The sequence below is a fragment of the Coloeus monedula genome, assembly GCF_965178545.1.
Source record: "Coloeus monedula genome assembly, chromosome: 7".
NCBI lineage: Eukaryota > Metazoa > Chordata > Aves > Passeriformes > Corvidae > Coloeus > Coloeus monedula.
The window spans coordinates 25,003,493-25,030,250 of NC_138787.1; the positions used below are offsets into that span (position 1 = coordinate 25,003,493).

Here is a 26,758-nt window from a genome sequence, read left to right on the forward strand (position 1 = left end):
CAGCATCCCCTCCACACTACCTGCCCCAGAAGAGATGCGGCGCCACAGGGACGTAGCCAGCTCCCACTGGGAAAAGCCACTCTTCCCAGCTCACATCCCCAAGACGGTACATCCCACCCTTCCTCCCACCTGCAATAAGCCCCCACCTCGCCGTTTGCCCCCCACCCCGAGAGACCAGACCAGGAGCAATCTGTGCTGGATGAGGTTTTATTATTTATTAATCCGAATTTTAAAAAAAACCAATCAACCACACAGAAGCATTTTCACACCCTGGCAAGGTCAGGGTGAAAAGGAGGGAAAAGGCAATGGTTATAAAACAGGAACCCGAGGGCAAGGAAGAGGCTGTGCTCTGTCCTTGTTATGCAAGGCTGAGGGGAGGAGGGAAGGGAAATGGTGGGATTTAAGACACTGTTGGCACGACACTGCAGATGATCAGCAAAATGGACTACTCGAAGAGGGGGGAGAAATTAAGTAGCTGCCCAGACTTGCCTGCAGCCAAGAACAGGCTCTGCTACCGCAGAGCCTGGGAGCTCCTCCACAGCTTCTGAGAGCCCGCTGCGGCCGCATTAGGCCCTCGGCACAGGGGAGGCAGGTAAGTGGCTGCTGGTCCAGTTTAATTGCAGTGGGGCCATGGCAGATGCCAAGGCAGGTTTCAAAGCTGAAATGGATGCACCCGGCTGGCAGAGAGGAGTGGAAGGAGGGGGGAGGGTAGGGGACAGGACTGAGGGCCACCTGGCGGGCAGCAGTGGGTGCAGAAGGCAGCATACCTGGAGCCTGCAGGCGGCACGGGATCAGTCGGTGGCCTGCCCACCACCTCAAGGCAGGTGCCCTCACACTGAGCTCCATGGGATAAGCCAGCCGGCAGCCTTCCCAGGTCTAGATGAGAGGCCAGCACACATCAGCCCCTGGCTGCTGGTCAGCTGCAGGAGTGCACTATTTACAGCACAAGAGCCACAATCCTGCTGTCTTGTCCTTCCCCAGAGCCCTGGGAAGCAAGGTTATGACACATGGGTTCATTGCAAGTAATTCACCCCTCCTCTTGCGGCAAGCACTGCAATGGCCTGGCTCCAGCCACTTCCTCCACACCAAAGGAAAAGAACAGAGAACTTCACTGTGCCAGCCGGATGCAGAGCCATGAGCAAGGATGTGCTGGCAGGGAAGAAAGCTGTCCCTGGGCTACCTGCAGCTGAGTAGCAGTATTAGGAGGGGATAAAACAACTGGATAGGCTTTTATTCAGTTCACTCATCTAAACAGACATGTAAACAAGAAGTGACAAGGAACTGGAAGGACGTGGTGCACACACCTGGTGTCGTGCACCACTTGGGCGGAGGCTGAGCTTGCTGGAAGAGCGGACATCTGCACTGCCCCCTGACTGGAGGTGGGGGAAGAGATGCCACCCAAGCCTTCCGGAGAGACTGGGATCTATAGAGATTGTTTTTATTGATTTTTTTTGAAGCTGTACTATCAGCATTTGCTGGTGCTGGGATCCCCGGAGGCTTGCTGCACTGCTACAGAGCAGCCCTTTGGCTGGGTGGGATGGTCCGACAGGCTAGCAGCCAGCTGGCGTGCCCAGTTTGTTGCAGAAGAGGTCACCTGTTCCTGGTTCTTTGTAAACCTGAGCTGTTTCTTCCCCAGTGCCCCACCTCCCCCAGCAGTCATTGCGGAGGAAGAGGGATGCCCCGTGGGTCAGTGACTTGACCCTCTTGCAGGTTCTTGACGAGCTGAGCCAGCCAGCGTTTTGTGGTGGTGTCATCCTTCAGGACCTGGGCGAAGGTGGTGTCCTTCAGCTGGTCAGGAAGGCACTGCCTGAGAGCTTCACGTGCCCTACATCAAGAGACAAGTAACGGGGCCCAACAAATAAACTCACAGGGGCAAGAGGGGAGCAAACCCCACTGGGGACACAGAGTTCCTTAGCCTGGAGGTCTCCCCGGCAGAGCCAGCCAATGAAAACACTGAGCAGCAGCACCGCAGCAGGTGGCACTCAGCCAGCCAGCACAGCTCCCACCCCTCACACCAAACCCCTGCGCAGCCCCTGCACCCCGACACCCAGCAGCAAAGTGATGCGATGCCAGGAGAGGCTGAGGCAACAAACACACCCAGCAGCTCTGGGCAGAGCTACTGGCCAGCAGGAGATGAGTTTGTATTCTCTCAGCTGAATTTCATCTATTGCTAACAGCCTGTTTGATGCAGAAGAGGGAGAGTATAGTGTACCTTCCACCTCAGGCCCTCCTTTGTATCTTGTTCAAGCTACATTTGAGCTCAGAGAGTAGTAAGCTGCGCAGCTGGAATTTGCACAAGCCCCCAACAGTCACTGTTTCTCCCATGTACCATAAAAGCTCCTGTGGCTAGCAATAAAAAAATCAAAGCAAAACCCCCACCCCCATCCATTTTCCACACTGAGCTAAGGCTGACAGACCAGGAACCTTGATTCCCCCCAGGTGGGCACTGTGGAGAAGAACTGAGTTCCACGGGCACAGGAGAAGCCCCTGCCCAAACTCCTAAAATGTTTACCTGGGGTTATCAGAAAGGCGAAGGTAGCAGCGGACGACATGTTTCAGCAGCCGTGCCGATGGCTCCTTGGAGAGCTGCAGGACCATTTTACCCTGTTTGACAGAGGCCAGTGCCACCAGTTAAAGTCTTTAAAAGAACAGCTTCACAACCAGCAGAGACTGGGAAAGATCATTAAATCACTCACCCTGGCTTCCTGTGCAGCACAGCCTATTACCTTTTATCTAGGTACCCCTGCACAGAGCCTGGTGCTGCTTGCCAAGAAGCCTTGGAGAAGAGCAGCTTGCCATGACTTGGAAAGGATTCTCCCAGCAGCTCGGGGAAAGCTCATCTCATTTCTGTTTGGTTTTTACCTTCCTAGGACTGCTTAGCAACTCTTTGTGAGATAAAAGAGAACCTGGGGTTTCCCCTTCATGGAAGACAGACACATTCCAAACATGTGGATAAGCTCAGGCTGAGTGACACCATGAGGTGTGTTTCCAAGCTCTGCAACACCTCCTGTTCTCATATGCATTCCCTTCACTTCAACAACCTTTTAAGACAATAGCAATACCCTGAAAAGCCAGGCCATAGGACTGGGCTCACCCACACCACATGTAGCAAGATCCTTATCTGGTCTTAGCACACATCCAAGCAGTGTATTTTTTCTTTCTGCTATATCCCTCAGGAAGCTGTTCCAGGGAAGCAAGGCACAGACAGATAGATCTTCCTGGCTCAGTCTCTGTTTCTCACACTAAGCAGGACTTTGCACATGGCTGCACCTTTGAACATGCCCAGCTGAGCAAGCAGTGTGGCTGCCTTCGCACACCTGCTCTGAAGAATTTAACAGACTGCTGGCTTGTATTTAGGTGTCAATCACATCTGCCCAACAAGTTGGGTTTTTTCCTGTAAACTACATTGGCTAGCACTAACCATTTTCCCCATTAGCCAAATTCACCGGTATTTGTCTATCCTGGCAGTTAGCAATTAGCAGGTCCCCCTCATCTGCCCTTTTGCAAGCTTCCTGTTCTTAGCAATTCCCCAGGATACCAATATTTCTTCAAAATAAATAACCACAAGTTTCCTCAGAGAGCTCCTGAATGGAAAATACTCACTTTCTCTTTTAAAAGAGCAATAATACTTGTATGACATCTTACTCAGTTATCAGCAGACATGGAGGTAAATCATCACCCTCATTAGACAGGAGTGCAGTATCCTGATTTTTGAAACAGACAACGAAAAAGTCTGTGAACATTTTCATCTTCCTCTCTTTCACTATGGAATATTGATCCTGCCAGTGCTTCACTCAGTGGTGGGACTACACATGCTAACACACCTTTACACACCCAGCTCCTTCTATGTTCAAAGAAGAATTCATGTCTGGGAATGGCATGGTCTCCTTCCCTCCCCTACCTCAGTTTCTAATTGTAACCTTCACCTTGCACCTTGAGATGTATTTGCATCAAAACTGATCTTCTTGAATGCAAAAATCACATCATACTGGATATTAGGGACATTAGCTCAAAATCATTCCTATTTTGCTGTTTGTGGGTGAACAGGAGGCAATGTTTTCTCTACATTTGTGAAAACAGACAAGTAAATATCCCTAATGAAAATATTAACACTTAGTCAGAGAACCAGCATTGCTAAGTGCTTAACTTACTGCTGCATTTTGTTCTCCTGAGACCACCCTTTAAAAAGCAAACAAATGCACACAGAAGCATGGCAATAACTATTCCAGGGTAGGTTTGTATTCCCCTTGGCAAGCTCAAAGATAAAGCTCAAGCTGGGGCTATTACTCTTGGGATGAACAAATTTTGAGTACCCAAACTTGTCCTTTACAGGGATTACGGAAAGGACAGAACTTATTTGCTTTCTGTATTCCAACACAAAAATTAGATCATATGCAGCAGCTAGTAGGAGCCAGATTCAGAAAGGAAGAAAAATGAGGGTGGCATTCCAGGCAGCAAACAGGAAACCTTGTCAAACTCCTTGGTCAAAGACACTGTGGGCGCAAAAAGTTTCCATGGGTTCAAGGGGTAGATGGGACAAACACTGGGGGCTACTACACAGAAACCCACAAGTGGCCCCAGAAATCCAAAGCTGAAAGTAGCTGGCAGCTGTGAGACTGTTATGAGGACAAGTATCATATATACCTGTCCTGCTCTTTAAACATGTTGTGAGAGACAGGGATGAGACAGATCCATGATCTGAACTGTGTGATCATTCTTACATAAAATTAAATCAATTCACATCCCACCAACAACTGGAAACGTCCACAACTCTGGAAAATCTTCTTCTCTGGAGAGGTTTACCTATTTTGTCTTGGGGACTTAGTGTATCACAACTAATATGTGTTCTCTCGACGTGTAAACCAGAAGTATACAACGGAAACCTAGATGCAGAGCTACAGTGCCACAAGCAATTAGCCCAGGAACGATTTGCCTCCCTCATCCTGTGTTCCAACCAGACAGCAGTAAAGTAGTTGCTGAAAAAGCTGGCTGCTACAGCACAGTTTTTTCTTTTTTAGATATAAATGCTTTAAAAACAAATAATCTTACCAGTATCATGGCAACATGGGAAAACCGCTCGTAAGTCTGACAGATATATGCCAGCCCTGTGTCATCCAGGAGGATTTTCTGGAGAATAAACGTAGCAACCTAGAATGGGGAGAAAGCAGAAAAAAAAGCATATAGACAACTTATGTACCCTGAAAAGGGACACCCTTTGTGTGGTGCTCTTTTCAAGTCAGCCCCAGAGCTGAAAAGCCTTCCAGCAGGCAGCAAATGCTTTACTCAGTGATAGTTAAAAGCCAAAAGAAAATACAGGACAGTACACAATGCCTGGCATCTCTGGCTAAACAAAATAAGTGGACACAAAGCACAGTGTACAAGATGACTGGATGCAGGTTGCATAAGATGCCAACTACAGACAGGCCACTCAGGCAGCCTCAGGTCCTGATCTGCTTGGTATTTAAGGAGGTAAAAACTCCACCCAGACTTGTCCCAGCATTTGCAACAGCACAGAAGCCAACTCTGCAGGGCACTGGCTGCCTGGTCAGTCAGAAATGAACAATTACGTGTCTTTATTGAAACAAAACAAAAAAGGTACCGTTTTGGAGAGCTCACTGCCAGACTCCATAATGCGTAAGCACAGGGGGATAATTTCTGTTGTCAATAAGAAATTTATCACTTCTTGCTCGTCAGTTTTCACCAAGGCCCCTTGAAGTAAAAACAAAACCCAAAATCAGGAAACGATAAACTGTTTCAAAAAATCTCACCTTTCAAAGAGGGCCTGTGCTCTGCCCTCCCTGGAAACCATTCAGTCTGAATGGCAGGCAGAACAACTATCATCCTAAACATGTTGCAGCACATGGCTGGGGAAAAAATCATTTAGGCAGGGTAAAAGTAATCAAGCTGGGTTTGGGGGTTGTTTAATTTTCAGAAAGGGGATGCACTCTTGACTCTCCCTCAGTAGGAACCCAAACACAGGAGGATCAAGGCACCCACAGCAACTTCTGGAAGGAAGAAATGCATTTTAAGACTCTTTATGCATTGAAAGAAAAATGATTTGGGCAGAAAGAAGAAATTAAAAAAAAAACAGGATAAGGGGAAGACAGGGAAAATACACCCAAGTCAATCAATGACAGAAACCCAAAGAAGGCCCAGCCTGCACCCACCCATCCCAGTGTCTAGCTGGGAGGGCTGAGAGTGAAGGTACAAGTCTGCAGGTACTGATACTCAAAGAAACGTATTTTTGGCAACGCATTTAGACTTCAGTGGGTTTTTTATAACTGAAAAGGAAGAGGAGCTTGCCTCCACAATGGAAAAGGAGCAATTCCTCCTCTTACTACTACAGGACTTGGAAAATCCCAGTAACAAGAGACCTCTGACTTTGGTCATCCAAGGCTCTATGCCCACAGCATGAACTGTTCTAACTCAGTAAGAGATCAGTGCTCCAGCATTAGTCTGGCTGCTCACCAATGACTCCGAGGCTCGTGAGCCGCAGGTACTCAAATGGACGGGTCTTGCTGACTGTGTGCAGGAAGGGGTACAGGAAGAGAGGAATATGAGCTGCCAGAAAGGCTGATCTATAGGAAAGAGAGAACACACAATGTGAACAACAAGGGAAAAAAAAGCGAGCACACAATCCAGCATTACCATAAAGAGCCTCAGACTATTCCTGATGGACCCCATTGCTACTGCTCCTCAAAAGTGGGTAACAGTTAATTCTCTGATGGAAAGGCATGAAGCAAATCCTGCACTGGGGCACAGCACAAAACCTAACACCTGATCTGCCAGTTACCTGCATTCTTGCTTCAGCTGACCAGGAACTGAGCACACCCTGTTTTTATTACCTCCTCCTGCCACCCAGACCCTCTGTTTTGTACATTCACTGCTGCATTTCACCCTGCACTTTGCCAGTGGCAAGGACAGTCAGCCACAATGCCTGTGCAAAGCCTCTGTCAGAAATACAGACTGGCTGAGCTTTAGGCATCATCAGAGCTTAAATGTGCAAAAACACCTTTCCCCAAGAGTCCTCACCTTGCCTTCTGGCAGTAGTGAAAAATAGAGCCTGCAGGTAGAATGCTGATATATTGCTCTGCTAATGGAGGGAAGCTCTCTTGCACAATCATCCAAAATACTTCTTCCATTTTCAGTTTTCAAACTTTAAATGCAAAGGTGAGTCACATAAAACTACCCTTTTTCTTTGGATATCATCTCATGGAGGGTTGCTGTTTAACACTGCTTTGCAGCAGCTCAAAAACAACTTCAGCTATGCTGCTGCTCAGCAGTAACAGAAGCATGGGATTATGGACCTCTGGGTAGTTTCCTTCTGAGTTTTAGCTACTGATTTTGGCTGAACCAACATCATATTTTTCCCTACTGACATGGGCTGGGCACAGATTGAGAAAACATGAAGTCAGACGCTGGCTGAAGACTCCAAAAATGGCTCTGCTATTGCTCCCTTGCCTCACACTTGCCTGGGAAGGACAGTCCTGTTCATTCCACCCTTTCAACAGCTGGTCTAAATAACTGTAAGCTGAAATTTAAGGAGTTCTTTTTTGATTTCAGAGAATATTCAGAGTTGGAAGAGACCCACAGGGATCATGGAGTCCACCTCTTAAGTGAATGGCTCATATGGGGATAGAACCCACAACCTTGGCATTATTAACATGCTCTAACCAAGCTGCTTGTCTAAGTAATTTTAAGCTCATTAAAACAAGGATCCTTGAACACAGCAATCAACACAAAGGTACTCTTAGCTCTGGCTGACCTCCCAGAAGCTGCCACAACCCAATGTTTTGGGAATTTGCAAGATCTCAGGATGACGCAGGGAATGCAATGCATTTAGGACCATAAAGCTGTCATCCTAATAATCCATGCAAACAAGTAAAAGCAGCAGGCAGCTGCCTATCTATCAGCTCTGTTGTCTGTTTCACTTAAGTAAATAAAGAGAAAGCAGCTAAAGTGCTTCTAAAGTCAAAACACACAGGCTGAAGTGTCAATATCAATACCTCAGAAAACTCGCACAACTTGGAAACACTTACCTCGTTTCAGGGTGTGATGCAACACACTGTAGTAGAGCTAAAGCATTGCAGACTCTGTTGGACTGATGGGCTGTCAAAGTTGGAGGGTTGATTGATGGATAAATATTTACAATTTCCTAAAAATTAACAGAGAGTGGAAAGTTAAAGGAGAAAAATATCAGAAAGCTAGACCAAAGCACTTGCCTGGTAAGGAAGTACAGTGACAGCAGATAACAGTCTGCTTTCACCAAGCATCACTTTCAAGTTACACAGCAGCCACCATGCTGCCCAGGCAAGGGCAGAGCTGGGACAGAGTCAATTTGACAAGGAGTCACAGTATTGCATTCAAACCTTAATCTGCCCCCCTCACCACATGATCCAACAAAGATCATACTCCCAAGCAATGGCAATAAGGGATCCCACCGGTTCCTCCCCAGATCCAACTCAAGGATGCACAAGCTCTGCAACATGCTGATGCTACACCACAGAATAAAGACACAGACAACCTGACCCACCTGAAGGAGTGCTGCAATCGTGCCAAATGAGTGCCACAGCATCGGGGCGAGGTCAGGCACAGACTCGCGCTTCTTGCTCAGCTCCAGCAGTGCATTCTCCCGTGTCTCAGGGCTGGACAGCTCATTGATCCATTGGTAAATCTTTTCACGGTCAACCTGAGCCAGTGCTGTTGGCACAGGCTGGGAGGGAGACAGGAAAGCTTCAGTCCAAACATTTTATCCAGTTCTCACCCAAACCGTTCCCACAATCTGCCAGAAAAAGAAACTCCCAACTGAGAGGGCAGAACCTAAGGCTCCATTAAGATGCTCTGGATATGGATCCATCCCTTCCTTAGACTAGTCTTAGTATTTCACCTATTTGAAATGCAAAGGCTTTATTTTCTGGCCTGACTTGTTAAGACAGTCTCTCGTAATCCCCTTGTCAAGCAGTACCTTTGTAACTTCTTTCAGCAATGAGAGCCAAGCTGCTGCCTGTCTGTGCCAGCAGAGCTCCTGGGGAGTGATACACACTTCAGCCAGCTATCATTTACTCCCCCTGCATTTAGCCTGCATTCATTTCATGCTTCAAGTGCAAGATTCCACAGATTCAGAGTAAGGCAGATGTTACCTTTTTCTCTCCAAAAACACCCATGACACTGGAAACTGCTAGTGAGATTCACTCAATGTACATGAGAAAAATATTCATACAAATACTAGAAAAAATTTCACTCCTTCACCATCAGCATGACACCGGCCACAGCCAGTAACAGCTGGTGTTACCAATGGCTCATATTCATACCAGGTACCTTGTTCACATGCATGGCGCTAAAAGAGAATTTTTCAATAATGACTTTGTACAAGATCTGAGGATGATTTGATTCTTGTTCAAATAAACCCAGAGAAGGGTAGATCTGTACTCCTAGCCAAGACACATTTTCTACTACTCAGGATTTTGCTTTTGCCTCTCTTGAAACGTCAGGGAAAGACAAGTATCAACAAGTTTTCAATAAAAAAAAAAAAAAAAGAGGGACTGTATCATAATTTCTGTGGGGAAGGCAAGGCACAAGTCTTTCAGTGATACTTTGTCTCCTGCCTCTGCTGGTACAAGCAGCACTCGGTGGAAACAAATGCTCTGCAGGCTTCCTAAGGAGATAGTTTGGTGATTCAGACACAAAATTTTGAGGAAGACAAACACCATCACTAAAACCTCCTGTGTGAACACTTCCAAAAGCCAGGTCAGAACCTTTTCAAACACTGCTGCAGTGGTTGTTACTGTTACTGAAGCCTTGTTGGTACTTGCTGCTTCTGAGCCAGCCAAACCAGCATGCAACCAGCTCCGCATACCACTGTGCACGGTGATCCTGGCTGGGAACAGGACTGTATTTCCTCCTTTCTTTTTTGGAAAAGGAACTCTTTTAGACTGAAACTCTTCATGTGCTCCCCCTGACAGATGTGAGCAGAGCCCGTACCGCACTGACAGCAATGCTGCCCCCAAGCAGCTCAGCACCGAGACACACAGGAGGATACAGGGAGCTCAGGAACTGAGAGTGGCTGCAATGAAACCAGAAGCCACATGGCAAAAGCAGTCCCAGAAGGGAGGCAGGGGGGATAGAGAGAGACTACTAAACCTTTGGCAGACACCAACAGCTTTCTTTATTTCTGCAAAGGTTTCCCTCCTCTGTTTGTCCCCATTTTTATATCCATAGTCATGCCCAAAGAGATTCTTCCCCAGCTGTGGGATTTCTCTCCCCTCCAGCCACTTTCATTGTATTATTTAACTTAAATGTTCATATATAAGCCAATGCAGTGTTATCAGTCCCTGTACTCTAGGGCTAAAATATTTTTGTAGCTGTTCATATTTCCTCCTATCCTCTTTTTTCTCACTGTCACGATTTAGGGATGGTATTCTCCAATTTAATGTTCCCACTGAAACCACTCCAAACCACTTTTCACTCACTCACTCACTCCCTCCCTCCTCCCCTTCCCAGTCCCCCTGCTCCTGGATGGTAAGATTTACAAAATGTAAAGATCACAGGCTGAGATAGGAATAATTTACCGGAAACAGCAATGAGATAAGAAAACTAACAGTAAAACAACAATATTAGAGACAGAGGGTACAAGAAAAGAAAAGTTACTGCTCACCCCACTTAACCCCCCTGACAATACCTGACTGCTCCCTCTGCCACACTACCCCAAACCCAAAGCAAGCCCCTCCTCCCTCCCTGGAAAATTATGTTAGGTGGTATAGAATAATCTCTGGGTCCTAGCTATGCTCCCTCCTGTCTACTGCAAAAATTAACCCTGTTCTGGCCAGAACCAGGACACTTACTTACTCAATTTGTAATTTTTTTTCCAAAACATCTCACACTAAATTAGTGATCCTGCCAAGTTTCTTGTGCCTGTACAACTGTGAGTGCAATTGCAATGCTAACTTCTACACTGAAGCTCAAAAAGAGAGGGAGAATGAACAGAGGTCATTTGTTTTTATTTGGGATGGTGGATTGACAAGCAGTGTAGCAATAACGTTGTTATAATTGTGTTATCTAAAACTTCCATCTATTTTCCTAGACTGACTGGAAGTTTCAGTTCCTGTAAGCTTAAATACATTCGCCCCTTAAAAGCACAATCATGTGCTCGTGATCCCTAGAGAACACTAAGTAGATTTTCCACACAATTAAGTTTATGATGTCCAATATCTGCCTTATCCAGAACAAACTGCTTTTCATAGGCTCTACAGTTGCTCCTTTTGTTTTAGTTGAAATGTGAAGACTTATCTTTTTCCTAATTCCCTATTTCATTATTGTTTCTTCTTCTCCCTCTAAGACCCAAAATTCTGGGGAACCCTGGGGGTCACACAAATCCTGCAGACTTTCTTTTGCACACAGGGAAAGCAAAACTTGCCAACAGTATTACATCACAAAAGATCTTGTAACACCTTTTCTCCTTCCTGGAGAAAAGACATCTCCAACAATCACATAACAAATTGATTTAGACAAATGGCTTTCTCTTCCTGATTGTTGCTACCAGTTGCTGCAAGGCACACTGGTAAAAGTCCTGGTCAGCCAAAGCCGAACATTGACTAACTGGATAACATGAGCTTTTTAAACTAGTTTGATAGCCCATCTGCTCAAAAACACCAAAAATGAACTTTGAACTTCCATAGCAGTGAATTAGCTGATTCAAGCAGGGCTTTCAATGCCTTACAGCTAATTACAGCTACATTTATTTGTTTCAGTCTGTTCTTGAGCACTCTATGATGTTTTCAGGCCTGACACCTAAGTGTCAGCTCTGCACACATCAGTATCACTGTGTGAAGACCAATGCTCTGGCTCACCACAGCTTTATCACAACCGTGTTCACAACACCCAAAGTGATTCCCGAGCCAATTCATGACCTTACTAAGAGGTGACTTTATTTACCACAGGTCCTGAGCACATTTTCAGAGCCAGACACCCTTCCCTGTCACCTCCAGTACAAGCACACTAACTGTGGTAGGAAACATTTCAATACAGAACTACCAGCTAGCATAAACTATGTATAAATTAAATATACATTCAAGTGAGTCCTAAAATAAAGCTGATCTCTGTTCTGAAATAAATTTTTTGGTTAAAATTGTTTTAAAAAAAGAGAGGTAACTAGATCACAGACAGAGGATTAATGGGAGATGCATATAATGGGAGTCCTTCATGCATTTCAACAAACACTTAGGAACTACAGTGCTATAAAAAGGTAAATGCTGATTAAGAGAGTTTACCTGATCTTGCACACCCTTCCATGCTCTGGAGAACATTACTTCAAATCAGTATTTGAAATTACTTCAAATGTAGTATTTGACAGCACTCCAAGAACCAGTTAAAGTCACAAGCATTTAAACAAAGAGGAAAAACTTAAAAAGTTCTCTAACTCCTGTTCATCAGAACTTTACTCACTCAATAGCTTGTTAGTCCAAGCAGACCCTTGATCTAAGTTCATTTGAAACATCTCTAACTGCTGGTTTTGCAACACACCTCCCACACTCAGTACATGCAAGACTCAGTCAGCTCTAGGAAGTCTTACACATGCCATGAACGTGCATTTGGAGAAGTGAAAACCAAATCACAAACCCAGTCACGTAGGAGATACAAAGCAATAACCACAGCCTTCAAACTGAGCTTCCATTTTCGAACCCAGCCAGGCCAAGGTACCATTCCACTCCCGCCAGCCTGAACATCAAGCACCATTATCCAACCGTGGCAGCTTCCTGAGGGGAATGAGGGCAAGCACTAACTATGGAGGGCACTGCAATGGGGGAAAAGGGAAGTAGGAATAGGCAGCATCGGCTGCTCTGAGGAGCTTTCTGATATCTACTCTTTCTCTCTGCAGTCAAGGCCAGCAGTAGAACAGGTCCCCAGAGGGGACGGCTGGGCACACAGGAGGTGTCACAGATGAGTGTTTTAAGGTCAATCAAGGAAGATCTACTCTGAACGGGAGGGTCTTCCTTATCCCTTCTTATCTTCTCCTTTCCTATCCTTATCCGTTTCTTCCCCACTCCTCCCCCTCCACACACACTGTGGATAACTTTTTAGGTTTATTTTGGTGATACATTAATTAATTTTAGACTTTTGTTTGCTTTTTCTCTATGTGCTTCTTTAGCAGTAGAGCAAACCCTATCAACGAACTTCGTCACGCTTCTACTTTTATATTAAACCTGCTTTTGCCGATACTTTTGCTAGTGATTCTTTAAGGGATCTTAAAACACTGATGCGCGAAGGAAGGAAGGAAGGAAGGCACGGAGCAGCCCCACTCAGGCAGCTGCCAAAAGGACCCCGCCGGTGACGCAGAGGGGACGGAGCTCACCGGGGCTCCGCCACCTCGCGGCCTCAAGTCCGCCCCACAGCCACAAGCGGCCGCGCTCCCGCTCCCCGCGCGGCCCGCGCAACGGGGCCCCATCCCCAGCACTGTCGCGGAGCCGCCCGGCGGGACGCGGAGCCGCGCACTCACCGCGGCCGTAGCCAGACTGTGCATGGTCGGAGAGTGGAAGCGGAGCCGGTGCCGCCTCAAGCCGCCGCCGCCGCCGCCGCCATGGACTCGGCGCCGCCACGACCTCTCACCCGGCGCGCGGGGGACGCCGGGACGGGGCCGGGTGGGGCCGGTCCGGCGCCGGCGCCTGCGCGCGGAGCGGGCGCACGCGGGGCGCGCCGGGAAGGCGCCGCCGCGCTGACGTGAGCGGGCGCGCGTCGCGCGCCGTCTCGCGCTGCTGTGGCCGGTTCCCGCCATCCGCTGCCGCCCCCTTCCCCCGCCCACCCCCGGCCTCACCCCGGGCCCCGCGGGACGCGCCGGAACGCGCCGGAACGCAGGTACCGGGGGTCGCCGCCGCTGCCTCCTCCCCACTCCCGCCGGCCGCGTGCCCCTCCCGCCGCGCGGCAGCCGCCTCCCCTCAGAGCGGCCCGGCCCGGTCCGGGGCGGGCGGCGCTCCCCGTGCTCTCCGTGTCCCTGTATGGGTGGGCGGCGGGAAGGGAGCGGGGCCAGACCCGGGAAGAGCGGGACCGTCGCCAGGCCGGGCTGGGAGCGGCGGTGGCGGCGGCTTGAGCGCGGGATGCCTGGGGGAACCTCCCCGGCAGCGCTTCCCGGGCTGCGCGCAGGGGCTGCTCCATTCATTTCTTTTGGTTTTTGTCGGGAATACGCTTTGCCGTGCTTTCCGGAACCTGTGGGGCTGTGTGTCTCACCCCCGGGCCCGTGGCTTTCCCGGGCGGAGGGCAGCGAGGGAAGCCGGAGACCCCTGGCCCGGCCCTGCCTGGTGACCGCGAGTCCCGCGCGGTCAAAGACGAGCTCGTTTTCTGTCTTAGGCTTCCTCCAAAACTTTGGTTCTCATCTCATACCGGCTCCGGCTTTTCTCCGGCACCTTTTTTTTTTTTTTTTTTTCCTTAAATCCGTTGAGGTTAAGGGGTTTTGAGGATTTCTGTGTCTGGAATTGTGTCTGCTCACCTTTCAGCAGTAAGGAGTCGGTGCACTGCTGCTCATACTGGGAGAGATTTTATTGATCTTAAGTGTTCTTCACTTCTCTCCACCTCTTCTTCACTGTGTTTAGAAACAGTGAAACGGTTCTACCAAACGTCTGTGGAAAGTTCAAGGCATGCTTCCATCTTCCTTTAGCCATCATTTGGCCTGCCAAGTTATACATTTCTCCTTTTTAACAGGTTTTTAAGGTGGAACACACTTACTCGTGTTAGCTCTTTTCTGTGAGAAAGCATGGCTCTGTTAAAGGTGCACGGACCTGTCCGGATGCGCAGCATGCAGACTGGGATTACAAAATGGAAAGAAGGGAGCTTTGAAATTGTGGAGAAGGACAACAAAGTGAGTCTAGTAGTTCACTACAATGTTGGAGGAATTCCAACGACATTTCAGGTATGCCAGACATTAAGGCTTTTGTTTTAACAGTGCATGGATTGTGCTCTCTTGTGAACAGCTGTCATCTTCAAGGCTATTGAGTATCCTGCAGACTTCTCTCTATCACTGTTTCTTGTTCCTCGTTTCCTGAACACTAATCCCTTTGTATAACTGTGCAGTAAATTATTTACATGTATTATTTAAGGATCTACCAACGTTGGCATTGAGATACCACTTAACGGGAAGAGCCGAAAAAGCAGAGAAAAGTTACAGAAGTATAGAGCATCGTGGCTCATGTTTTGGATTTTTGGAAGCTGTAACTTTTCTGTTACTGGCACATTTGCATTCTCTAGAGGTGAAGATCCTGACCACTTTGTACCCGCTGTTTTCCCAGTTGAAGTGTAGTGGTGTTAACACACCTGTAGCCTTTTGCAAGACTTTGCTGAACATTAGTTGTTACAGTTTTAGGTTTTAAATGCAGATTCTCTTGAAATATTCAGCCAAAATTTTTCTTTTTCTATAGTTGTTTTCAGGTCAGGCTTCCTAACTTTTGTGAAAAATGCCCCAAATCAAAAGCAGAGTGCTTTTTCTGTAAGAAATACATATCTGTTTTAAAAGTATGTAAAGGACACAAGCGGTTGGAAGAAAAAAAATCCTATTTAGCAACTTTGCAACAGCCTAAACTGATCTATATGTTGTTTTCTGCTTTTTGATGCTACTTGTTTTCCACCAGTAACATTCACCAGTCTGTTCTCTGAGCCATTTACTTCTGTGTGAAGATGCTATGAAAAAAAGTTCACTTTCTTTTTGAAAGATTAGGTTTTTGCTGCCTAATATGCTGAAAAGTCTCAGCAAAGAATCTGGCAGCTGGTGTTGCCTTGAAATCAAGGCTGTGAGGAAATCATTAGCTGTGGATTGTTCCCACCTGTGTTACTGTAGACTTGAAAAGAATCTCTCCCTTTTCATGTGTGATGCTGTGGCTGCAGGTTTGGTTTAATCCACCATTGGACCATGTTGCTCCTCAGGAGAGCAGTCTTGTCTTCCCCTCGTGCATTCCCTGGGTGCTTGTTCTCACACACTCCTTTCTGCCTGGGTGAGTGATGTGGTGTGACAGCAACTCGAAGGGAGGTTCCACGGGGAGGATGAGCCTACAGAACAGCTAACCATGGCCTAAAGGGGCAGGTTTTGTTCCTAGCCTCTCATGTCTGCTGTCTCTGGCACTTGTCAGATCTCTTTGTGAGCTCAGTGGAGGGTTTTCACAGGTCTGGGGAAAGGACTGAATGCAGGCTCTAGTAGAGGGGTTGATAAACCACCATGCAGCTGGGACTGCAGCAAAGGAAGAGGAGAAGGCTTGTGCTGGAGTGTAGTCTGTGTGAGCCAGCCCCAGGCTGTCAGCATGCCACTTCAGGTGTGACAGATTCCTGATGATCTTGCTTTAGAAGTAGCATTCCCTGTTTTTTTTGACAAGCTGCCCTGAGAGGACTGTGAGTGATTTCCCTGCCTTTTTTTGCTTTTCTGTAATGGAAGATTTGGATGGATGCAGGATTGTATTTCTTTCTACAGTGACCGGTGTGTCATCAAATTTCTTCTGTCAGATGATATGTTTTAGTGATGTTTCAGAGCTTTCACCAAGTTGTCCTAGATGCTAGATATGTATTAAGAGAAATACTTTGTTTCCCTGCACTTAGCAAAACTTTGTGACACTGACTGCGTCATAACAGGTGCATGAAGAGTATGGGTGGAGTCTTCTCCTGACAGCATTTTGAGTTGATACGGGTTGTTTTGCACTGAGATGGTGAAGTAACTGTAATCCCTTTGCACTGGGCTTAGTGTTTTAAGAGAGGATGAAAAACTTGGAGCCTATTATTCAATTCTTAGGCATTTGAAGCTATTTTTATCTTATATTAAAAAAAAAAAATCCCAACAGCCCACCAAAAAAAAACAATCCCCAAAACACAAGGATTGAGCACGAAGTGTTTCAGGAGTGTAATGTTCCCATTAAAACAAACCCTTAGTTTCTGATTGAGGTGGTTTTCCAGCCCCTCTTACAAGCTGCTGTTGTGTCTGGGTTGGTTTTCCAAGAAGCTAGAGATCTTAATGGGAAAAAAGAAATCTCGTTGGTGCACATGGAGTCTTTTACTCTCCCAGTCTTTCTGAGCTACCCTCAACCTTCATGAATAGTAGAACCTTTACCCAGCAGCCAGTTTTTGTAGGTGACTTAGAATGAAGTAACAATTAAGTGAGGTTATAATAAAGTAGCAGCTGCATCATTAGGGAGCACAACTTCTTACTAAAATTATTATTGTGCTCACCCATAACCCTGAAAGTTTTGACACCACTTAATTGTTACGATGTTGCATACAGACTAAGCTTGTTTCCTACTGACTTGCTCCCTCAGCAGATTTTTTTAAGCCATTTCAAATCCATCTTCTCTGGGAGCAAATTGTGAAGTGAGAAGTTTGTATTTAATATTTGGAAGTTTCCCCATCTTAAATTGTATTTCAAACTTGATGTGGAAGTTTTTACTAAATGGCACTTCTTAAAGTTGTTATTCCTTTACATTTAGAAATGTCATACTCAGTAGGAAAGCAAGTTTCAGAAAGCTTATCCAGGACTCTAGAGACTGTTGAGCAGTAGTGATACTGTCCTTTCAGTTGTCAAATGCTGAGGTCACAGATTGTATTAATTCCATGAGGTTTAATGTTTCCTTGAAGTGGAGCAAGAAGTACTTTGGTGGAAGTCTCTCTTGTCCTGTCTATTTGAAATACTTCGTTTGAATTTGTAAGTATTTTGGCCTTTTAAAGTTGGATTTATGTTTATAGTCGCTTTCTTGTTTTCAGCTAAGCCATAACATTAAAACTGTGACCTTACGACCAAATGGCAGAAAACTGTGCTGCCTGATGCTAACACTAAAGGATACCAGCTTCCTGACAATTGATAAGGTACCATTTAAGGATGCAAATGAAATGCGGATGTATTTGGATGCAGTCCATCAAGACAGGGTTCACACTGGTAAGTGCAATTGTTGTAAATCATGTTATAACATTATGGAGAGGTGTTGTGTTTTCTTCCATCTTATCATGGTTTAACCATATCCAACAACAGCTAAGCCCTAACCATCTGCTCACTCACTCTGGGTTGGGAAGACAGTGAGAAAAGTGAAAATGAGGAAACTTGTGGGTAGAGACAAAGACAGTTTAGTAAGTAAAGCAAGAGCTGTGCACACAAGCAAAGCAAACAAGGAATTCATTCACCACTCCCCATGGGCAGGCAGGTGTTCAGCCATGTCCAGGAAAGCAGGACTCTGCCATGTGTAATGGTGACTTGAGAAGACAAACACTATCACTGTACCACCCTTACTTCTTCCCCAGCTTTATACACTGAGTGTGATGCTGCATGGTGTGGGATATCCCTGTGCTCAGCTGTCCTGGCTGTGTCCCCTCCCAGCTTTCTGTGCACCCCCTGCTTCCTCAGGAGTGACGTGAGCAGCAGAAAAGGCCTTGACTCTTTGTGAGCACTGCTCAGCAATAGCTATAACATCTTTGTTGTCAACACTATTTCCAGCACAAATCCAAAATGTAGCCCCGTGGCCCCTACTGTGAAGAAAATTAACTCTGTTCCAGCCAAAACCATCACACATCTTCAGCACATTTTGTCCTCCTTCTGTTCCTGGCTTTCTTTGTATTTCTGTAAATGCTTCTTTCTGGCCTCAAACCCCATTTTTTTGTTTTATACCTTTCTCATGAACAATAATCAGAGATTAACATACAGGATTTGTTTATGTTGTGTATTGGTATTTGAAAGATTGTCTGATACCCATGCAGAGTCTCTTCATTTTTCATTTTACTTATTTTATTTTGTTCTTTTTAAGGATAGGAAGTTTGCTGCCAAGTGACTAAATGACCAGTAAGAGGGATATCCATAAACTTACGTCTGTGCACTCAGAATATTGTAGTCTGTTGGCAAGAAATCTAGCATGCCCTTTCCAAAATCAGCTCCAGATAAACATTTTGCAAATAAAAATCCCAATCAGTTAAATGACAATCAAATCAAATATTGTGTATTTTTCCTGTCAGCTGGGAAACCCTCACAAGGATCTGGCAGCTTTGGAGGTGTGCTGGGCAGCAGGACCACACAGAAGGAAGCTAACAGGCAATTCTCTTATATAGAGAACCAGGTTTGTTTAATTGTTACAAATTTTCCTCTCTAATTTTATTCTATTCCTTTCTTCCTCTCGTTCTCCTATTGTATGTTGTAATAGCACTCTAAATACTGTACACCCAAAGTGTTTGTAATCTAGAGAGCTTGGAATAGATGTGTACGGGGTGGTTGGCAATGTTGTATCTTGTGAGGAGATATCTTCTGTATGAATAAGAAAGATCAGTGTCTGGCTATGGAAGTCAGACTTCACATATGAGCTTTTAGGCAAAGAAGTAGAAGGAAAGTACATGATTGAGACTTGCTTCTCTCATAGCTCTGCATCTCCCTTTGTTTTATGCTGAACACCTTACATGTGTGTGACCATGTGTTAGTGTAGGTCTTAATGAGTTTAGCAGACTTCAGCCAAATGTGTGCATCAAAAAGCAGCTGATCCAGGTTTGTATCAGAATAAAGTTACTGAATTTGTAGCATTCTGCTCACATTTTTGTGTAAATTTCACGGACTTTTTCCCAGAAGTTGTTTTCTTTCAAAATACTTTCGTTCTTCTTTTTCTCCCCAGATTTCATGGTGTATCTACTGGCTTTAATTTACTTTATCTCTGTGAATGTACTTGTATTACTGCCCTGAGGGAGACTATTTCTGATGTTGTCCCAAAACAAATTCTACCAATTACTTAAAGACAATCTCACAGTAAAAACTCGAGGCTGTGTATGCAGTGGTGAGATTAGACATGTACAGTTTTCAAGTCTAAAATTGACCAACATTCCTTAGTTGACCAATTGTTACCTCTTTCCGTTGCATTACATGTGAGGCTTGCTTGACCCTAAGCTGTCAGGGCACTGTTTTAATTATGCAGGTTTTAATACAGCTTTTTAATATTTTTAATTGTAATACCACCCAGGATTGATCTGGGGATAGTTAGAAATCATGCCTTGGGTTTTTTAATATCAAAGCTTGTAAAGGAGATTTAGAAAAACTTAATGTCAATGGGGACTTAGCATTGGAAAGTGAAAAGGGAAAGTGGTTACTGCAGTAGAGTTTTGTGTTGATGACTTGTATGATTCAGTCAAAACTTTACATGTGTCTAATTAGTGTTTAAACTCTGAATCTGTTACAAGTAGCATCTCTCTGCTTCTGGATGCTCTATTGTAGCAAGTAAAAAAGTGGTGGAAATGATAGATAAGACTAAAGATCGCCCTGTTTTTTCACTCCTGGGTTTTCTCCCTGACCCCCTCCACTTGGGTTTTGCAGACTCCTCCCAAAAGAGTGGCAGTGGAGAGTAAGGAGGAAAATACATTTCGCAAGGTGCTGGGTACCCCAGCGAGAGGCTCTGTTAAGAATTCTGCTGGAGCTGGACCACCGAGCAACAGGGTGAACATTTCGGCATCTCCTGCATCATCAGGCCCTCACAGGACAGGCTTGTTGGAGAATCGGTAGGAGGGTTTTCTTCTTACTGTGATACTGTTAAAACTCAGCTCTTTATAGAGCTACAGGTGGAACTCAGTACACAGAGATATAAGAAGGGAACATAAATCTTCCTTTAGTTTTGCTGTTCCTTTTAAGAGGATGTTAATACATGCTTTTATAGCTTCTGACTGGTACTGGCACTAGAGCTTTAAGTACAGCTCAAGAGTTGGGCAGACCAAATGCTTCTCTGTTATAAAAGCAGAGATTGCAGAAGATAGCCGCAAAATGTGTGGAAAGCATTGAGGAGTTCTGTTCAGTTGGAAGAGGGTTGTTTACTAACCTTTCTGAAAGAATTACCACAAATTTTTCTGTTTTCAGTGAAAAGAGGAAAAGAACACAACCCCCTGGTTCAGAAATGAGTGAAGATTATCCCAAAGAGAATGATTCTTCAACGTAAGTAACTATTGTTTCTGATTTTAAGTTCCTTGTTCGTTTGTAAAGGTACATTTTTCTGAAAAGAATGCTCTCAGCCACATGGACCAGGCCAGTCAGCTTGTGAATGCCTTGGGTGCTTGAAATGAGGTGTGTGTTCAGGGATAATAAGGGAAATACAAACTACTCCAGCAGTTGATTTGCATGAACTGGCACATGCAAATTCTGTGTCATCATTCTTTTGTCAATTATGTCAGTCAGAATTGCATGTGTACTATATGTGCTTGGACCCTTTTCAAAACAAAATTGATAAAGGGGAGTTGATGTTGGAAGAAGCAGCTCCATGTGTTTGAATTCAGATTTAATTGTAAGGGGGCTTGTTTTAAATAAATTGGTTAAACTTATATGTGAGTGAAGTTCTACTGTTGTCAAGTATTAAAGGTGATAGGAGAGAAATGCTTTAAAACAAGTTGTAAATACTGAGCAGGAATATCCTACATCTTCCATAACTGCACCGCCTTCCACTCTTCTCTCTGTAGGAATAATAAAGCCTTGAGTGATCCAGCATGGAAGTATTTGAACAGTAGCAGAGAGAAACAGTTGAACCTGAAGCAGGCTGAGGAGAATAGGACATCAGGTAAAAGAATAGATGTAAAGCCAAATGATACCTAGCCTTGACCAGTATGATTTTACCCCTTTGATACTAGATTAGCAAGTTGCTGCAGAGGTGTCTTTTCCTAATCTTCTTTCCCTATGCCACTAACTTTGTTGCTTCCTCCAGAGCTGTACATAAGATGCAAATAACTTTCCTTCATTTTCAAAGCCTGTCCTGCTCTAGTGTGGCCTTGACCTTTATCTTTGGTGCTGATGCCAGCCCATGAGCCAGCTTGTTTGAAAATTCCAACAAGAATTCCAAGCTGCCCTTTCCCTTGGGAGGGGATTTCTTTAAACTCCTTTTTGCTTACTTTATTTATTTTTAAAACTTTCCTTTGCTGTTAATGCTCATGTGAACTGTAGGCTGGTTTTTGTGATTAAAATGTGTACTGCTTGCTTTTACTTCCTTATCTCTTCCCCAGAGCTTACAGGGGGAGCTCTTTGGGGCCAGGACTTTTGTCCTGTTTGTACCAAAGTTCTGTTGGATACTGTTGTGGGATAAGGCTTTATAGACAATACAGAAATACTGACTATATGTAGATAAGCTAGTAAGCAGCACTGTTCTTCAGTTTTATGGATAAATACTTAGCTTCTTTCTCCATAAAGAGGAATGCATTCAAGATCTTGTTTCTATGGGGAATGTTGGTGGATGCATTCTGTTTTTAGTGCAGCTCTGAATGGCACAGATGTGTTGCTGGAACAGCCAGTAAGGTGAATTTTTAGCTCTGAATGGAAATCTGGTTTTGTCTTCAGAGTCAAAATTAGAGTCTGAGAGTGTATCCCTGCAAGTTCTGATAACAGTATTGCAAACTTATTTCATATATCTGCATTTCTGAAAGTCACATGGCTCAAACAACTTCAAGCTGGGAAAGAAGGAAATGGTTATTCATTATTCAAACTAAATTACACTGTGATTCACTGTAATAGGTGGGTTTTTGACTCGAGAGCATTTTTTTAATGTGGCACCATCTGAGACACTAGAGTCTCAGGATCTGTGACACTAACCATGCCGTAATTACACCTCCCCTGATGAGGGAGAAATTTAGAGTCTTTGCCAGGAGTTCGTGAGACGAATGGACATTCAGCCTTCTCTGCTTTCAGATAGTTGTTTATTAAGTCTTATCAGAGAAATAGAGCCATATAATGTGACCCAGACATAGCACAGAGCAGAGAATGCCCTGTTATCAAGATTTACACAGTCTTTTAAAGGTAAATTAACCAATGGTCACTAAAAGCTTACATTATTTTTACTTTTCCACCAGTGTATAAGAAATCATCTAGTCATGTAGACAGGAACTGCAGAATTCTTTATCCAATCATCCCAAACCGCTTCTACTGCAGAATATGGAGTAATAGAAGAAGAAAGTGTGGAGGACAACAACAGTCCTCCATTTTGAAGTTTTTTGCTTTTATCTATTTACTATATTAACAAACCCAAATCTTCTAAATTTTCCACCCTGTGACAATCTTACATAATATTCTATCACCTAGTTCACACCAGTGTAGATTCTAATTCTTCCCAGAGGGTAGGCAATTTTCTCCAAGGACGGGCGTCAAAAACAAACTTGTCCAGGGGGGTAGAACTCTTCAAAACAGGCAGAGAAATATTCTCTGCACTCTGGGTTCCTACAATCTGTTACAATGATATCATAGCAATGAAGCAATCATATTACTATATACAAGTATATAGTAATTTACTGTGGAATTGGGAGTGGGAAGAGAAGCTGTTTTCACTTCTGCATATTTACCTTGAATTTTGAGAGCACTGCAATGGAAATCAGGGGTTTTCTGTACATGTGTCTTGTCTCTCTGAGCAAGAGGTAGATATTTATTAACTTTCACGTAGTTAAGATCGTGACTTTTTAATATTTCATATTGCGCTTTGATGGAGACTGAATTGAATACGTTAAACTCCATCATGCCTTTAGTTACATATCACTAATATTCACATTAGTACTTCTAAGCATATGTATTAGTAGTCTCCAACCAGTTCTAGAAAACAATATTTGAGGATTTTTAAACCTTTTGAGTAAATACGTCCAGGCAAGTTGTTTATTGTATAAATAGCTGTGTAATCTGAAACAAAGTGTTCTGCCTTTCTTTCTCTTTTAAAGGTGTTTTACCACTGCAGTCGTCATCCTTTTATGGTAGTCGGTCCTCTTCAAAAGAGTACTCCACTGGCAGTTCCACCCTGGACAGGTAGGGCTGATTCACTAGAATGAACTGTAAATGGCAGTTGTTTCACAGGAATTAAGCTCTTCGGTTTCCTGTGTGTTGATCACATGGTGCTTAGATGCATAACATGGTGGGGTTTGTTGGTTTTTTTCTTCCTTCTGGAGCACAGTCCAGTTCTTCAGTGTGTCTTCAACTGCCCTGCTTACATCTACAAACTCTAGTTACTGCTTTCAATACAAGGACTTTGTGAAATCACTCAAGTCTGTTTTAGTTGTAGTGGATGACTCTAAATGGTTCAAATTCTATATAAACTCTGGAAGTTTAGTCTGAACCCTTGCTTTGTTTTTCCCAAGTAGATAAATGCCATGCAATTCTATATTTTAATAACAGTATTTTAGCAAATACTAAATCCTGCTGAGCTTGGGATTCTTCTTTGTCAGGTGCTATGCAGTTAGACTCTTGGTCTCTGCCCTAGATAGATGAGATACAAGATCAAGAGAGAAAAGAAGCATTGTCCATGTTTAAATGTTAGGAATTGAGGTCTGTAGTGATTAGGTTACAAGAGAAAGAGACTGAAAATGAAGACTCTGTCCCAGATACGAATTTTAAGCATATCTTGGGAGCAGTGGTCTTGTGCTGTGTAATCATTCTTCCTCTCATCATACAGCAGAGAGAATTGTTAAATGTTTATGAGACCAAAGACTTGATTACACTGCACGCATACCAGTGGATGTAAGGAAATTTAACCAAGCTAAGTATTTAAGTGCTCTGGAAAGAAGTGTTCTCTGTCACACCTTTTTTCCACTGTGATACATTACAGTTATTTTGTATGGTTTTACCAGTCCTTGTCTTCCATAGTGCTGCAATCCCAGTGTCATGGACTATAGCTCTTTAAGGCAGAACATTATAAATCATACCCTTCTAATGCTTTTATGTTTCCAGGTCTAGCATATCCAGCCAGACCTCTTCAGCCAAAAGAAGCCTAGGATTTCTTTCTCAGCCTGCCCCTCTTTCTGTTAAAAAAATGAGATCTAATCAAGATTACACAGGATGGAACAAACCCCGAGTGCCCCTTTCCTCCCATCCTCAACAACAGTTGCAAGGGTAAATTTAATTTTCTTTATCTAGCATGCATACTTTGATCATAAGAACATGCACATTCTTGTTATAATTATTTAGTTAAAAGCATAATCCTGAAATTAATGAACACTGAGGCAGAGAACATTTTTCCTAGTTTGGAGGATATGTGTTCTTGAATTCACTTCCTGGGAATTTCAGAGACATAATAATTCCAGGTAATTAATTTCCTTTAATGATGATTCATTTCTCTGTCTTTGTGTTTATGTGTATATATATATATGCATTTTTTAAAAGTTTGATCATAGAAACTCATGGGTGTTTTCCTGATAAGTGCTGCCTCCCATGAGTTTTCAGTTTAGTCTGAAGGGCTGGGGAACAGCTCCAGTATGAAACTGTGGGGAGTGGCTGGGGTGAATATCCTGTGCTTGGTAGTGCTGTGCTTAACTCTGTCAGGTTTGCACACTGACCATTAGACACAACATGTTCAATTTTTTTTTTTTTCAGATTTTCAAACTTGGGGAACACCTGCTATATGAATGCCATTCTACAGTCCTTGTTTTCAATTCAGTCTTTTGCTAATGATTTGCTCAAACAGGGTATCCCATGGAAAAAAATTCCGCTCAATGCACTTATCAGGTAAAATTCACTTTCTGGGAAAGCTGTTTTCTCCTTCATTACTGAGAAACTGGTTTCAGGTAATACTGAAGCATCTTTGTAGAGGGTCATTTGCCTGTATAGATAATAAAAGAAATTTTGGAGCTTTACTTTTGAAATAAGAAATAGGCTCTTAAAACTTAAAATACGGAGTTACAGGCATTCTTTTACTGTATTTCTAGTGGCAGACTGAAATGCTTCATAAGAAAATGTAAGAAATTGCAACATAAGTTAGATACAGAAAAACTTCTTTTTAAAACTTTGCCAGATAGAGTTTAAGCTGGTCACTAACTTCACCTGATATGTGGGGGCTTATGCCTTTTGTTTAGTAGCTGTGGAAAGTGTTCAAGTTTTGCATACTTTATCTTTCTCTAAATCCAGTCATTTGGGATTTTTGTTATACTTTATCTTGTGCACCTCATTTCTTTCCTGTCACTAAATAAGATGCAGGATTATCAGAACCATTTGTGGTTTTGTTTCATCATTTTTTATATATTTTGAGGTAGTTTTCTGTTTTTCATGTGTCGTCTTGAAGTCTTTCTACACTACTTGGGATTGGAGGTTGTTCCATGTGCCTCTTGAAATGTCCTTTCTCTAATTTTTGTAGAAAGACCACTGAAGGTTGTGCTCCATATACCTAATGGGCAGTGTGTGATCCTGTACAAGTCAGAGTTGATACACAAAGCATCTGCTTTGTCTTCTCTTGGTTTGGCTATATCATCTAACCTGGTGACTGTTTTTCTGGTTGATCAGTGATTGCTTATCAACTGTGCTGTGGTCTTCTAACATGCTTCACTGGGCAGCTGTAGAGGGCTAGGACAGCACACTCTGTTCTTGGAATTCGGCAGAGTAGCAGAAACTTGTTAAGCTGCAGTAAATTGATCAGATTCTTGGGGTAACTGAGTATTAGTTGTTGGGTTTGGGATGCAAGGGGATTATACAGGTTTTCCCTGTCTTTGGGCTGGGGGGTTTTTGTGTCTTGGAATGTCACATCTTCCTATCACCTTCCCATCTATGTAGCATGACCGAAACTTGTGCTTGGCATATATTTGGTGTGTATGTCCTATGAAATTCTGTAAAGCAGTTGTAAAAGATAACTAAATCACAGTAGCTGAGAGGCACAGGTAAAGTTAATTTCAAAAGTTTTGTAGTAAAGCTAACAGAAGCACTAGCTTGAACCAAAGAACTCCTCATGGCTCTTTTTGCTACAGCTTTTTTCTGTTATAATGTTTTCACTGCTGAAAGAAGTAAGGCTTGAAAATGAGTGGAAATTTAAAAATAAAACAAATAGAAACCATTCTGATCGTTCAAGTTGAA

The 26,758-nt window shown here is 44.0% G+C and overlaps 2 protein-coding genes across 3 annotated transcripts in view; one reads left to right on the forward strand and one right to left on the reverse strand.

The window, feature by feature from the left end:
* Window positions 1-200: 200 nt before the first annotated feature.
* Window positions 201-13,607, reverse strand: CNOT9 (CCR4-NOT transcription complex subunit 9). Of its 2 annotated transcripts, XM_082285088.1 has the most exons (9): window positions 13,493-13,575; window positions 12,616-12,752; window positions 8,534-8,713; window positions 8,040-8,155; window positions 6,469-6,578; window positions 5,600-5,709; window positions 5,050-5,148; window positions 2,513-2,604; window positions 201-1,825 (listed from the first exon to the last, which is right to left on the reverse strand). In XM_082285088.1, the coding sequence occupies exons 2-9, from the start codon at window positions 12,730-12,732 to the stop codon at window positions 1,657-1,659; spliced, it is 993 nt and encodes a 330-aa protein (XP_082141214.1). In that variant the 5' UTR covers window positions 12,733-12,752; window positions 13,493-13,575; the 3' UTR covers window positions 201-1,656. The 2 variants fall into 2 exon arrangements, with proteins under 2 accessions (XP_082141214.1, XP_082141215.1); XM_082285089.1 differs by lacking the exon at window positions 12,616-12,752 and having other exon boundaries at window positions 13,493-13,607.
* Window positions 13,608-13,713: 106 nt separating this feature from the next.
* The window catches only part of USP37 (ubiquitin specific peptidase 37), a 34,531-nt gene continuing 21,486 nt past the window's right edge, over window positions 13,714-26,758 (forward strand). The window contains exons 1-10 of the mRNA XM_082285558.1: window positions 13,714-13,848; window positions 14,689-14,896; window positions 17,719-17,890; window positions 18,955-19,055; window positions 20,291-20,472; window positions 20,825-20,899; window positions 21,418-21,515; window positions 23,647-23,731; window positions 24,650-24,811; window positions 25,292-25,423. Coding sequence (XP_082141684.1) covers window positions 14,741-14,896; window positions 17,719-17,890; window positions 18,955-19,055; window positions 20,291-20,472; window positions 20,825-20,899; window positions 21,418-21,515; window positions 23,647-23,731; window positions 24,650-24,811; window positions 25,292-25,423 — 1,163 coding nt within the window. The 5' untranslated portion in view covers window positions 13,714-13,848; window positions 14,689-14,740. The remainder of the gene's footprint in view (window positions 13,849-14,688; window positions 14,897-17,718; window positions 17,891-18,954; window positions 19,056-20,290; window positions 20,473-20,824; window positions 20,900-21,417; window positions 21,516-23,646; window positions 23,732-24,649; window positions 24,812-25,291; window positions 25,424-26,758) is intronic.